The sequence below is a fragment of the Gossypium hirsutum genome, chromosome A13 (assembly GCF_007990345.1).
Source record: "Gossypium hirsutum isolate 1008001.06 chromosome A13, Gossypium_hirsutum_v2.1, whole genome shotgun sequence".
NCBI lineage: Eukaryota > Viridiplantae > Streptophyta > Magnoliopsida > Malvales > Malvaceae > Gossypium > Gossypium hirsutum.
Window position 1 is genome coordinate 98,010,642 of NC_053436.1, and position 15,380 is coordinate 98,026,021.

The following is a 15,380-nucleotide window of genomic DNA, read 5'->3' on the forward strand; positions in this document are numbered from 1 at the left end:
TAACCTAACTATTATACTTTTATTATAATTTCCTACTTCACATAGTAAATTATTTCACACTATTTCTATTTTTATTTACTTAATTACCACTTAGTTTACAAAGATCACATTTTAATCCTTAAATAATAAGGAAGTTCATGAGTACTTACCTCTTTTCTATCAAAATCTCTTGCTCCTCTTACCACTTGATTCACTTACTTAACTTCTCTCTTCATCAACATGTCAAAAACACAATATTTTCCTCATGAAAAATCTTTACTTTAACACCGTTTTTATGTTTTTCTATCACTACTAAACTTAAAAAAAAACATAAAACCTTAACATCCATACCTTATTCTCTTGAAACCAAACTTTAATTTGACTTTCTTTCTTCTCTAACTTCTATTCTCTTGAATCTAATTTGATATTCTAGCCCCCCATAGTCTCCTTATTATTTTTCTCTCTCGGTGGATATAGAAATTATTTTGATTTCAAAGTGAAAATGATGGATTTTTGGTAAAATGACTAAATTGTAAAGAAAAGAAAATTTCTTCCTTTCTTTTATTCTTCTCACATTGGAACCATGGAAAGATGAAGAATTCTCTTCATCTTTCTTCATTATATACCAAGTAAAACTTAATAAAATATAAATAAATGTCAAATCAAAATATTAATAAATTAATATTTATTTATTTAATTAATCTAAAATATCACCAACATCATCATTACTCTTCAAAATATCTTTCTTGCTAAATGACCATTTTTTCCCTTGTGATCCTTCAAAATTTCTCCATTGAATTATCACTCATTTTAATAAAATTACAATTTAACCCTTCATACTTTTTTACTTGTTCAATTTAGTCCTAATTCATCCATTTTCCTTAGATTCTAGATCCTTTTACCTTTAAAATATTTGAACTATTTTTCTTTCAACTTTTTCATATTTATATTTAACCCTTCAAATTTTGAGTATTTACTCTTGGGTCATTAAACTTTTCTTACTTTTGTAATTTAGTCTTTTCTTGAATTAATACATCATAATATATTTCCTAAATAGATTTTTTGACATAACTCAAACATTCCCTTTTTGTCACTTTATTTCCTCATTTTATTGTATCAAATATAATATCTTACTTTTTTACTGTAGCAACTTTTAGGGTATTACAAGAGTGGTGGTAGACTTTGTTAGAAAATTGTTTGAAAAATATGTTAAAGTTGACGCTACAAAAAATATTTTTTTTCTTTCTAAAATTGACATTTGTCGTGGTAAGTAAAGCAATAAATTTGATTGACTAAGTAAATGTATATCGAGAACTTTGTGAGCAAGGTTTTCATAATCAAATTAATTATCAAATCGATCAGTCTACCGGTTCATTGGTTTGTCCAATTCAATTAAACAAACCATTAAAAAAAATCTGATTCAATCATTTGATTCAACCATTTTTATGCTCGGTTCAAGTGGTTTGTATCGATTCCCGAATCAATCGATCTAATGACTTTCTCTAAATCAATTTTTGGTCCAATCGATCTAGTCCGATTCAAACAACATTGTCTGTGAGTAGTCTAAGTCAGAATTACGTTTTCGTTAAGCATTGATTACATCTAAGGTAATAGTTATTATAAAATTTTATATTGCTATAAAATAAGTTTTGATTGTTAAAAAAAATACATTTGTAATATTTTGTAACAAATATAATGAATGTTATATTTACTTACCTAAAAACAAAATTCAAAAATATCATTAAAAAAAACAAAATTCGAAAAATTTATCAAACAAACTAAAAACATTTTATATAAAACTATTTAAGCAATAAAAAAAGATAATTATTCACATTAATTATTTTTTTCACTACACGACTTAAACTTTACAGATTTCATAAAAGATATTATTTTAAATCAACCCATTTTTCAAAAATTATTTTTGAAAATGGTTTTTAGTGAAACAAACAAATTATAAAACTAGCTCGTGGTCCTGACCATACCTCTTGCTTCACGGCCCAAATTATGCTGGGCTCATGGCTGGGAATGCCGTCCCTTTTCCCTCTCCGAAAACTTTTAAAATCTCCATTTTCCCGGTTAACAAACATTATTTTCCGTGAAAAAAAAAATTCATCTAAAAGACTAAAGGACTATAGGAAAAGGAAAAAGATGGAACCAGTGGTGGCAACGGTGAGTGGATACCACGGCTTGGAGCGGTTCAACCTAATCAAGCTCATATCTATTGCCGGTGCCAGTTATATCGGCTGTTTGACTCAATCAACCACTCATTTGGTTTGTTTCCTTTTCTCTTAGTACTTTAAAAAAAAATTAAAGGGAAAATGGGGAAAACTAAATTTATTTGGAATTTAGGTATGTTGGAGATTTGAAGGAAGGAAATATGAGCTTGCTAAGAAGTTAAAGACGATAATCGTAAATCATCGATGGATTGAAGATTGTATAAAGGAAGGAAAGCGTTTGCCTGAGGGTCCTTATATGTTGCGAAGGTATTAATTTACTCTTTTAGTTTTTAACTGTTGGGAATTTTTTTTATTGATGGATTTGAAAAAATGGATCTTTTATTTTTTTTTTAATATGAAATTATGGTTTTTTGCTTGGGTTGTTATGTTAAATGGGATTGATGAAATTCAATTTTTTTTTCTAATTTTGGTAGAAGAGGCTGACAATGATACCTCAAAAATTTTAAGAATAATATTAAACATAAAATGGTTAAGTGTTAGGAGAAGGAGCTTTTTAATTCATTGGTTATGGATGAACTCAATTTTGGGAGGATGGAAAGGTGTGAATCTACCGTTTGTTTTTTTATTTTTTCCTATTTCCTCTCCAGACAGAGTACTGAATACTAGACTACTATTTATGGTTCTTGTCATTGATAGAAATGTGTGTTTATATATTTATTTGATGCATAATTTCTCTAGAATTTGATGAGAACTGTATTTTAAAAGTGTATTTTTCAAGTTAGCACCTCAGATCAGTTCATCTGTGAGCAGTTTGCTAATAGAATCCTTCAAACTTTCTTTGTAGTGGAGAAGAAATGGGACCTTTGTTGCTGGAGATTCCTGATGTTGCTAAGGGAGATGCCTTGACTAAGAAGTGCAAAGTGTTTTCTGACAAATCTAATGTTCATGATGGGGTTGGAAATGAAACAACTGATGTTGACCGTGGAGCTTCTGGCTTATCTGGTTGGTCCAAATCTGCATTGTTGGATGAGGTGATTACATAAACTTCTCTGCCTCATTACTTTCTTTCCTTGCCTCGCCTTTTTTCCTGATTCTTTCTTTCTGTTTAGCACACACCACAGAAGAATTCATTGTCAGGGTATAAAATTAGTTAGTGCTTCTTTCAGTTAGACAATTTCATAGGAGCTGTGCTTGATAATTAGTGCTGTAAAGTATGTCAGATGAGTTGATGGCCCTGCATAAGTGAATTATGGATTTGTTGAACATGCACTTCCAGGATTGATTTGGTTTTGGGCTTTTCTGTTCTTCTTGCCAGAACTGTAAATATTTGTACGAGAGACTAAAGAAAATTTTCTACTTGAAACCTTTGTTTGGTTTTTGCACATGAACTATGAATGTGTGCATGCATGTGAGAATTGATGGAATCAAAAGGGGGAATATTTTGTTAGTTGAGCTCTGAATTATTGACTTGCAATTATCATTATTGACTTAAGATATAAGTGATATTAAGAAGCCTGACATATTTCTTCTAAGGATCTTTACTTGAAACCTTTGTTTAGATGGTTTTTGCACATGAATTTTGAGTGTGTGCATTCATGTGAGAATTGATGGAATCAAAAGGGGGAATATTTTGTTAGTTGAGCTCTGAATTAGCAATTATCCTTATTGACTTAAGATATAAGTGATATTAAGAGGCCTGACATATTTCTAAGGGTCTTTACTGTCTAGCTTTTATCATCTATTTATGTTTTTTTTTTGTTTTGAATCTCTGCTTTATAACATTGGTAAAAGCATTTTTTTAGCATTTTATTACTAATTTTCAATTTTACATGTTTTTGTGATTCATTTTAATTTCTGCAGAATCTTTTTCAAGAGCATGGGAGAAACAGTTCCCATAAACTGAAATCTAAAGCATTTAGAAAGTCTCCGACGGAGGAAAATTTGTTTAGTGGTAGCAACTGCTTTCAGGAGACTAGTTCAACTGGATTTTCTCGGGAGGAGGTAACGAGTGCTATTGTCTTGTTTTTTCTTCATTCAAATTCTTCAAGATATTTTCTTAACTTGTTACAGGATATTATATAGTTTTAGTTGTTATTCTAAATTTCTTGACAGCCTTAATTGGAAATGGAAGTATTCATGGTTTACTATTTTAACCTTGTTCATTTATAGCATTTTATCTTTCACTCATTAGTCTTTGACTTATACAAGTTCCATACGGAATAGGGTAAAAAGGTCACCTGTTTACTAACTTCAACATTCTTTTGAAAAAAAATCTACTATCTGAGTTGGTTACTTTAATCTGCAATATGAGTTTAGATATCTTTTTTAAAGGTAACCAGTAATATTCTTGAGGTTTGTGCTGAAGTTAAAAACTAAATCTTCAAATTTTATGTCATTGTATGGATTTTTAAGGAATAATTGCCCAGGTCATATTTTCTTGACTTTGCTTTTTTGCTTTATCCGGTTGAAAAGCATGAAGAGTTGTTTTCTTATGCTTCGGTGCCTCCAATGAGGAACAAAAGGAAGATCTCAAAGAACAAAGAACCAAGTGCTCATTGTTCCGCTCAGCTGATGAGGGAAGAAAGAGATATTCCTAATGGTAGCAGAGGCACTTCTTTGGCCGAATCTTCTAAGAGAAAAGGACGGAGGCTTGTGAAAAATGTCAATAGAGAATCAGTAGTGTTTGACATTTCAGACTCTGACCAAGAGTGCCATCCACCCCTCAGAGTACATAAGCCATACGTTGGAGTTACAAGTCCATCTGGGCATTCGCTTGATAGGATTGTTAGTTTATCTCAAATTGGAGGACCATCTTATCGTGACTTCAGTGAGCATATCAGATTAGATGAAGAAATTGAAGAAGTTGAGGAGATCAAATTGAGGAATAAGGGACCTCCTTCCAATGATTTAACTTCACCAGGGAAGGGTGCACAACCTGTCTCTGGAAGAACTTCACCAGATAGGTGCTCTGATGCTGAGAGAGAGAACCAAGATGTTACTTCCAGATTATCCACATCAATGAATTTATCTTGTGTTATATGTTGGACTGAGTTTAGTCCAACAAGAGGGGTTTTGCCTTGTGGACATCGATTTTGTTATTCATGTATCCAAGAATGGGCTGACAAAATGGTAAACATTCTTCTTCTTCTTCTTTTTAATTCATATGTATTTTTGCTGGGACTCCCTTAATTATTATTAGTATCCTACATGAATGCTAGGTTAGTGTTTTATGATTATACTTCAAGTTATATCGTTTTTTCCCCTAATGTCCTATCTTGAACTTGATCCAATTTGAAAGTGTTCTTATATTAATTGTGGTGCATGTAGACTTCAAGGAGAAAGGCTCCATGTTGTCCCTTGTGCAAGGCAATTTTCATGAGCATCACAAAAGTGGAGGATGCAGCCATCTCAGATCAAAAGATTTTCTCCCAAACCATTCCTTGTGCCACATCAACATTGGATGTTTCTGTTATTTCTGATCAAGAAAGAACTGGTTTTGGTGCTCAGGTAGTGGATACTCTAATACTAAAAGTTATATTGCTTGTATCTTTGTGGCATTAAGCCATGCTTTATGCTGTTTCTGCATAGCATTTTAAAATCAGAAATAGGACACTTAGGTGGCTCTGGTGGTTGATGAAAATTGAAAGGGAAAAATGCAATTACATGGTATAGAGGTTTGGAAAGGCTAAATGGAACAAACACGATCACAAGCATAAACTGGTGTACATAATTAGGTATTACTAAGTGTATGCCTATCATCTAGAGTTGATGGCATTTCATTTTGTGTGATTTACGGCACAACACGGTTAAAGAGATGCTAGACAAATGTAAAATTGGTTTTGACCCTATCCAAACAAGGCTTCTCCATTGAGAAGATATTTTATTTTCTGAAAACTCTTCTGTGCTGCACTGCCAATGGATGTGAAAAGTTTATCGTTATCTTGCATAGTCAGCGACGCAAAACTAGTATTTTCAGTAGAGCCACCACTGTTACATTATATGTCATCTATGTTTCTCTGACTTTCATTTTTCTTAAAGTATCTGCGTCAAACATCTGTCTTAACATATATTTAGATACGAGTATGGGCATATTGTTCTCCGAGGACCCTTCTAATACATTAACACACAAAATTGGACATTTCTGTGTCAGACACATACACTCACACCTCAGTCCAAGTAAATTAGCATTTCATCCATTTTTCTTAGTTGCTTGCACTTTGCTGACACTAAAAACTTTGCATTCTTATGGTACTTTGTAGTTCGATTCTACTGAATTGATTTTGTACATTTTTTGGCCATTTATTTTTGCAGTCCTCAGCAGCTTCTGTTTGCATCAAGTGCCGTCTGCGAGAACCCGAGGATCTTCTTATCAGCTGTCATTTTTGTCAGATACGAAATATCCATAGATACTGTCTTGATCCTCCTTTATTACCCTGGACTTGTATTCACTGCCAGGATATTGAGAGGCTCAACCCTTACATCTTCTAATATACATGAAACTCCATGATGGTAATGCATCCAGAACATGTCATCTTTGACAGTGTTGTCTCTAACATTGATGTCGTATATTCAGTACTCAATTATATATATTATATTACTGGGGATGGTTAAGCCTTCTTTTTTTGGAACAAGAGATTCTTCATTCTTGTCTACATCTATAGCTGTGCCCTTTCTCGATTACATGATAATGTTGGATACAACATGATCATAGGATATGAATTTAACATTGAGAAAAAAAAAAAAAGTAACGTTTGACACAACATGACATGATATAAGAATGTGTAAAAATCTGTCAAAAAGTTAACATTGATACGATACCAATAAACAGAATGTAATAGTTAAAACTGTGCTGACTTCGTAAGAGTTTGGCATTTCAGCGGGAACAATTGGTTGCATTGCCCCATTACTGTCAATCCATCCCTGTAGTTATCAACAAGTCTTGATTCCAAGGTTTCATCATTATCATCATCAAGCAGCAGAGTTGACGCTTGTGCTTTCAACTCTTGAATATCAAAAGTCCAGGCACTAATTCCCTTTGGGTACTCTCTCATTGATCTTGCTTCATATTCTGCTGCAGATGCCATATTCTTCGAAGATAGTTGTTGTGCAGATTCACTGTTCTGAATCTGAAGGACTTTCACAGGATTTAGCGGCGGCCGGAAATCAGCTAATAACTTCTTCAGAGAAAGCTCAGGAGGTTTGGCATGCTTGAAAAATGAGTGCTTCAACAATTTCCCTGCAGTAGGCCTCTTCTTGGGATCTTTCACCAGGCACATGGCCACCATGTCTTTAAAGGACTTGGAGAATTTCTTATCACCAAGTCTTGGAGGAGCATTCTGTACCGTCATGAGAAGCACCTTCAACGGCGGATATTCGGACAATGGTGGATGACCGTGGGCGAGTTCCAACGCTGTTATCCCAAACGACCATATATCAGCTTTAGAATCATACCCAGTTTCTGCTTGCATAACTTCGGGTGCCATCCAACAAGGCGTCCCCGTAAAAGTATTTCTGCAGCGTTGCCTATCTCCTGAATCGAACATGCAAGCCGAAACCCCAAAATCAGAAAGTTTAACGGCGCCATTGCTATCGACCAATATGTTGCCGGCTTTGACATCCCGATGGATATGTCCTTGTCGGTGGAGATAATCCAAAGCCTTGAGGGTTTCTTTAAAACAAATCTCGATCTCTTCTAACCCATTGGGATGAGCTTTCTTCATGGCGTGTAAGCAAGAACCCACCGACATAAACGGCATCACCACCCACAAGTTACGATCTACAACGAATGACGAATACGCTCTGACGAGATTGGGGTGATCAACGCAACTCATCGTCTGAGTTTCAAGGCGTATGTTTTCCAGGCTACCATTGTTGCAGCGATCCAGATCCAAGCACTTGACGGCCACCACGGCGTTTAGAGGAAGGTAGAAGGCTCTATATACCGTAGCGCTGCCGCCATTGCCTATCTCATCCAGAAGCACATAATCGAAACGGTTAGCAGAGTAAATCCTTTGAACATCAGCCATAGTGTTGGTGAATCCGGTTGAAAAACCCAGATTGATGAACAAATTTGCTTTGAAAATTCCCTAAGTTAATTATCTGATTGGATAGCAAGTTTTTTTTTCCAAATAACTTGAAGGATGTTCTATAAATACTAATATATCTCAAACTCTTATTCAGTATCATAGGAGGGGGTAGTTTAGATATTTGACCAAGTCAATGGGAATTTGACCTGCAAAATAATAATAATTATAATAATAATAAAAGCCTTTTAATAGATACCAATTATTTGGGCTTTTTGAATTATAAGCATTTACGTTTTTAAATATAATTTAAATAAACCATTTTTAATCTAAAATAATCTTATTCAATTGTTTAATATAATTAAAAGAAGTTGAAAGCAAAATTAAAGTTGGAACGAAATTAATAATGTTTCAATGGGTGTAATTCAATTTTTATTAAAATTTCATCTATTTAATTTTTTTATATAAATTTAATCTAATAATAAAAATATTAAAATATTGTTAAGCATGAACCAAAGATATGGTTTTAGTTGAAGCAAGATACTTCCCCACTTTTTTATTATGGCCAACTATAGTCATATTACTAAACATAAATAGTCATACCAGTATATTATTACAGTAATTAATAATATACTAATATAATTTGTATTAAAAAATTATAATCATTAATTATCTTTCTATTGAATATGAGGGGAATTTAGAAGAAATTGATAATAATTTAATATATAATTATCTTTTTATTGAATGGTGCCCAAACATTTTCCTTTCTCTATTTCTACTTTAAATATATTTCTCTATTTCTACTTTAAATATATTAATTTGAGAATGCTAAACTAGAAATCAAGTCTTGGGTCGATTACATTTTTTTTTAAATGGGTTAGTAATTTTCTTTACATTTATTTTATTTTATACGAAATAAATTTAAACTATATTAAATATTATTAATTTATACCAAATATTTTTAAATTATTATGAATTATTCTTTTTTAATAATTTCATTCTCTCAACAAATATTCAAGCAATGAGACCTTGTCATTATTAGTTAAGACAAAGATTGTAAGTCCTTAAGTATTCATGTTTGAGTTACATTATGCAGAATTGAGATATCTGGATCTCTAATCCCATCACATGTAATGTTGAGATCATTTGTTATGTTTAGTGCTGCTTTAATTCTATTGACATGTATATATATATATACTCTATTTAGAATAATTTTTTTTGTGAATAATAATATGAAATATATATATATTAGGCTAAAATGAACAAAAGTATCAGAAGCCTTATCTCGTTTAAGAGTGTCAAAGAACTCCCCAGGCACATCTTCAATTATCTGCATACCTTTCTTGCAGAGGCGAAGTCAGAAATTTTTTTTAGGAGGGGCCAAAATAAAATTTTAATTTTTAATAGTCTATATGTTATAATTTTTAAAGGATTAAATTAAATTTTCATAATTTTAGGGGGCCAAAGTGCAATTTTATCTTTACTAATTTAAAATTTTAAAATTTTTCTAAATGATCAAAACAACATTTTTCCATTTTGGGGGGGAGCCTTTGCCAGCCCCCTTGGATTCGCCTTTACCTCTTTCCCATCAGAAGACAATGTGACAATAAGATTAGTGACTTGATTGCTTTCCCTAGGCACATGCCTTATCACTTAATGGTCCTTACTCTATAATAACTGCTTAATTCGTTGAAGTAAAGCCAAATTCGAAGACACGAAGTCACCTTCTTGGATAGTTTTGACCACCTTCAAGCGATCTGCTTGCACCAAAGCCTTATCATATATAGCCCAATTATTATTTATAAATTAAATATGATTTTAGAATATTTTTGAATTAGTAATATATGATTTAGAAGAATTTATTAGGTAAAATGATTTCGGAAACGAGGAATCGAGACCTCAATTTCATAAACCGAGTCGTAAATATTTTTATAAATATTTACGGTGTATCATTGAGTTAGTATTAAAGTTTCGTTAGAAAATTTTAACGTTTTAATAATTAATTAATTAAAAAGGACTGAATTGAAAAAGATGTAAAACTTGCTAAAATGATTAAATAGTTTAAGTGTTTAGTAAAGGATGACTAAAAGGGCAAATTAGCCCAAAGTGGGAGGCTAGACGGCATAAGCAAAGAAAAATTAAAGGAATGGTGTGAACAAGGGGTAAAATTGGAAATGAAATAAAATTAAATAGTTAAAAATGAGACTAAATTGAACCTGTAGACATTTCTTCATATTTCTTCAGCCAAAAACACCATAGAAGGTCCTTAGAAGCTGGTTTTTCATATTTTTTTTCATCATGTGAGTTCAAATCTTGCTCTTTTTTTTGAAATTTTTGTGTTTTTAAGATTTTTACAACTTGGTCCAATTGTCTATTTCATTAGTTTTGATTTCATGGGTAATTTTGAATGTTTCCATTGATGAGTTCTGGATGTTTATGATGATTTAACATAGAATTTAAGCTTTAATTTTGTCATATGATGATTTTATTAAGTAATTTCAATAGAAATTGATTTTAGGACTAAATTGTGAAAAGATTAAATCCTAGGGTTTGGTATTAAATTTATTTATCAAAAGCTGTGTAATAGCTTAGAATATTTAGATAAAGTATTAATTGAGAAAAAATAGCTTATTTGATAGGCTAATTGATGAGGGACTAAATTGCAAAAAATTATAAAAGGTAGAGTATTTGTGCAATTTCAAAAATTGAAGAGTATAAATTGTGAAGTGAACTAGAATTGAAATATGTGTTAATGAATGAATAATTTTACATTTTAGATCAAGAGTCTGTAGATTAACGAGAAAAAGGGAAACTAGCAGAATAGTCCCTAACTACTACAAATTCTACAAATCTACCTCAGGTAAGGTTATATGGTTAAAATTTTTATGTTTATTTATTATATTAGTGAATGTTCTTATGTATTTATTCATGTCTAATGTTGAAAATAAAATTATTGTTGAATTATGAAATTGAAATAAATGTTCAAAACGAGTGGAATGCTGATTGAGTATATTCGTTTTGTGGCAAAGGACGAATTGACGGATAAAATCATGGTTAGACCATGGCAAGTTTATATGTAAGACCATATCTGGGCTATGGCATTAATGTAAAGGATGAATTGACGGAAAAGACCATAATTGGGTTATGGTATTACGAACGTAAGACCATGGCGGTGATTAAATACAAGACCATAGCTGAGCTATGGCATTATGATGATAAGACCATAACTGGGTTATGGTACTATGAATGTAAGACCATGGACAGGCCATGGCAATGCATGTGTAAGACCATAATTGGACTATGGCACAAAGAATACGATGTACTCACATCCGTAATCATTCATTGATTCTGTAAGAAATTGGCAAAAGACTTATGTGAATGAATTGAAAGATATATTGATTAATAATGTTATTGATCTGATGGAAATGTGTTCATTAATTTATGTTGTGTTTGACAGGGAGAATGCATGATTTATTTACAATTTAGTTTATTATATTAAGTTCGGTAAGATCAAAGTTTAACCTAATGAACTTACTAAGCTTCATTAAGCTTACTTGTGTTATTTAATGTCTTTGTAGATTAACGTGAAATCGGAGGGTCGGATCAACACATCAGGTCACACTATCTAGATTGCTCCAGTAAATTTTTGTTATACATTCTATGGTTTATATGGCATGTATAAGGCTGCTGTAGAAAAGAACTAAATTTGAAGTATGGTTATGAATGGCATATGTATACATATTTGTATGCATGTAACTAGTAGTAAATTTTGGTAAATTAATGAATTGAACTATATAGTAAGCTTAGGTAATTAGTTTTGTAATGTTATGGGATGTATAAAATATGAATTTGGCTTGTTTTGTTTGCTTGATTGAGGCTATTTGATTTATTGAAATGTTATATATAGGTTGATATCATAAAGGGTGAGAAAAGTGGCTTTAAAATGACTTATTTTCGTCCACATGAGCGTGTGTCTTAGTTGTGTGTGTCACACGGCCTGGCACATAGGCGTATGGTCGGCCGTGTGTCCCCTGCACCTTAAAATTTCAAAACAGAATGCCTAGGTTTTTACACACGGCCTAGCACACGGGCGTGTGGCTTAGCAGTGTGACCTCTGCACTTTGCACATAGCCTAGCACTCGGGCGTGTGGTTGGCCGTGTGACCCAAGTCAGTAGCTACCCTAATTTGAACACGGGCTAGGACACGACCATGTGCCTCACATCGAATGCCCATATGATCTAAGACATGGGCGTGTGTCCCTTGTTCCTAAGAAAAATTTTAATATTTTGGGAAAAATTTCCTGAGTGTCTAGTTTAGTCCCGATTCACTTATAAAGTGTATTTTGGGCCTTGAGGGCCCATCAAAGGAACAATATGAGTATTATATGGTTGATTCTTGATCTGTATAATAAAGGTAATGAAATATTCGTAATTAGTCCGTAAAGTCTAGTAATGCTCCGTAACCTTATTCTGGCAACAGATAAAAGTTAGGGGTGTCACATATCATGTCCCTTTTTTTTTGTAACAGGAGTAAACTATCCCATATACCCCATAACTCAATATAAAAAATGAATAATTATCGAAAGCATGGTTACAATTAACAACCCAATATATAGATTTGATTTTAATAGGTATTTTAATTGTAAAAGTTAGATAAATATTATTTTAAGGAAGTGAGATAAATCTTTTATTTTATTTTAGGTTTATATATGTTTTAATTTCAAAACACGTTATTTAATTTTTCATTAATTTTGATAGTTTAATTTTCTTTTTCTTATGTTAAACTTAAACATCAAATATTAAATTAAGATACAAATTAGTTAATATTTTATCACCGACAGTGAGTTGATTACATTTACAAAAGTAATTTTAAAAATTATTCTTCTTTTTTTTTAATAAAAAATTCTCTAGGCTATGTTAAAATTCATCTCTAATATTCTTTTGCTTCACATCTTTTAAAGTCATAAATTTCAAAGAAAAAAATTCACAAAATTAATTAAAAATTATATAATATATCAAACTAAAATTTATTATTATTCGAGTTCGGCTCGTTAGATCAGAAATTGAATTTAAAAAAAATTAGTTATTATAATATTCATTACCATTATTTTTGGTATGTAATAATGAATGCATAATAATTATATTATTAAAAATAATTTTAATGCTAAGATTATAATTTCAATAGTTAAATATTGAATTTTTTTACCGTAAAATAAATAATTAATTGAGAAAAAAAATCATTTTTCAATTAGGGAAGGGGTAATTTAAGAATTGAATTCAAAATTATATGAATAAAAAAAATTAGGTATAAGTCCTTTATCATTCTATTTATGATTATATTATATTTTAATTTGATCCAGTAATATATTTTAAAAAAAAATCCTTAACTATTATATTTTATTTAAACAAGCCTTTAGATTATTATTTTTAATTAAATAAGCTTTAAACTATGATTTTATGTGTAAAATTCTTGATTTTATTATTAAAGTAAAATTATTTTGAATTTCAAGCTCATATATCAATTTCTTGATGATGTAATGGAAATCATATACACTTTAACATCAACATAAAATTTTAAAAAGAGTAATCAAAATTTTCAAAGTACTTTCAAGAAATTTTAAAATATTATTTGTCTTAATTTTTAAAAAACATAATGTTATTTTCTATTTAATAAATAATTCTCATCAAATTCACATCCGCATAAAATGAAAATTAATTTTAAAATTCAAAATATTTTTACTTTAATATTAAAGTGAAGAACTTTCATGAGTGAAAAATGATAGGTTAAGAACTTATTTAACCATAAAAATAATAATTTTAAAAAGGGAATTTTTAATATATTAGCCTATATTTTTATAAAAGTTATACCCATTTTGGAAGGATATATTACATTTATTATATATTTTCTTAAGAGAATCAATCTAAATCTTTTTCTGCTTTTTTTTTCATAATCTAAATCTTTATTTTGAAATTGTATTATGATTAATTTGTAGAATCTTTTTATTATATAAATGAGTTGAGGGTATAAAATCTGTTATAATTAAAATTAATAATATATATTTATAAATTATGTATTAAATAATTATCATTTATAAAATATTAAATTATGTCACACTTACAATATGAGTAAAAATTATATTTAAAAATAATTTAATTATTAATTAAGTCATAAATGAAGTAATAATTAAAATATGAAATAATTTTTTTAGATAAACTCATTTTATTTCAAATAAATAAATCAAAACATGATTAGTATTGTTTATTCATCTCTTTTGTTTGAGTTTTAAAAATTAAAATTATTAGAACAAAACTATATAATAACAAAATTTTTATATTAAACATTTATTTTATAATTATTATTTAATAAATTTTAATTTATTTACTTATTATAAAATTTTTGATTAGAAAAAAAACTAATATACCCTATCTTTTAAATAATAACTAATATTGTTGTTCTATAAAAAAATATTTTTTTTATTTTCATACTTTTATATAATCTTTAAATAAAAAAATAAAAAATCACACTTCCAAAGATCAAACACATGTCTAATAATATTTATTTACAAATTCTTTATCACTTCGCTTATGGTCATTGATGAATAAATTTTAGAAGAAAATATTTTTTGAGTCAATATTTGGTACATGAGAAGTATACTTATTTTATTCCACAAACATCTTTAAAAAATTACCACGTGTATATTTTTTTCTTAAAACATTTATTTTTTAAGTATTTTATTAGTCTTATAAACACTCGCTGACCCTCTTTTAGAGTCTACAAATTCTGCTGACAATATACCAAAAATTTTCATATTTTTTTGACATAAAATATTTTCTTTCTAATTAAACATAATATATTAGAGGACAAAGCCGCTATGCGGGCTATATTACTGCTAATTTACAACTTTATTTGATATATTTAAATTAAATAAGGGTGAGATTACCTTACGACACATTCACAACCTAAGTGAAAAAATATATTTATAAAGATAACGATAATAAAATATTGATTAAAATGATAAAATTGAAATTTTAAAAAGATTGTTATATTGAGTTTAAATCTGATTATTTCATAAATTTTATATTAAAATATAAAAATACGAAAATATCTCTAAATTAATATTTATTATTTTATAAAAAAGAGATATTTTAATAATTTATCAACTAGACTGATGTTGAATTAAGTGAATTGTAGGTTTTAAAT

At 29.8% G+C, this 15,380-nt stretch overlaps 2 protein-coding genes across 2 annotated transcripts; one reads left to right on the top strand and one right to left on the bottom strand.

Annotated features, from left to right (window-relative positions):
- Positions 1 to 1,967: 1,967 nt before the first annotated feature.
- On the top strand, positions 1,968 to 6,812 carry LOC107895317 (uncharacterized). Its single transcript, XM_016820630.2, has 7 exons — positions 1,968 to 2,250; positions 2,329 to 2,462; positions 3,001 to 3,187; positions 4,017 to 4,157; positions 4,629 to 5,285; positions 5,484 to 5,663; positions 6,468 to 6,812. Exons 1-7 carry the CDS (start codon positions 1,984 to 1,986, stop codon positions 6,642 to 6,644), a joined length of 1,743 nt encoding a protein of 580 aa, XP_016676119.2. The 5' UTR covers positions 1,968 to 1,983; the 3' UTR covers positions 6,645 to 6,812.
- A 111-nt stretch (positions 6,813 to 6,923) lies between these two features.
- On the bottom strand, positions 6,924 to 8,332 carry LOC107895319 (serine/threonine-protein kinase BLUS1). Its single transcript, XM_016820631.2, has one exon. It carries the CDS (start codon positions 8,180 to 8,182, stop codon positions 6,995 to 6,997), a length of 1,188 nt encoding a protein of 395 aa, XP_016676120.2. The 5' UTR covers positions 8,183 to 8,332; the 3' UTR covers positions 6,924 to 6,994.
- Positions 8,333 to 15,380: the final 7,048 nt, after the last annotated feature.

What these genes read in the sequence shown, in the direction of transcription:
- LOC107895317 (XM_016820630.2), top strand. Translation starts at nt 1,984, where the DNA reads ATGCTGGGCTCATGGCTGGGAATGCCGTCCCTTTTCCCTCTCCGAAAA. An exon ending in GGTCCTTATATGTTGCGAAG is followed by an intron (nt 2,463 to 3,000) that starts GTATTAATTTAC and finishes CTTTCTTTGTAG; the next exon opens with TGGAGAAGAAATGGGACCTT. An exon ending in AAGAATGGGCTGACAAAATG is followed by an intron (nt 5,286 to 5,483) that starts GTAAACATTCTT and finishes TGGTGCATGTAG; the next exon opens with ACTTCAAGGAGAAAGGCTCC.
- LOC107895319 (XM_016820631.2), bottom strand. Translation starts at nt 8,182, where the DNA reads ATGGCTGATGTTCAAAGGATTTACTCTGCTAACCGTTTCGATTATGTG.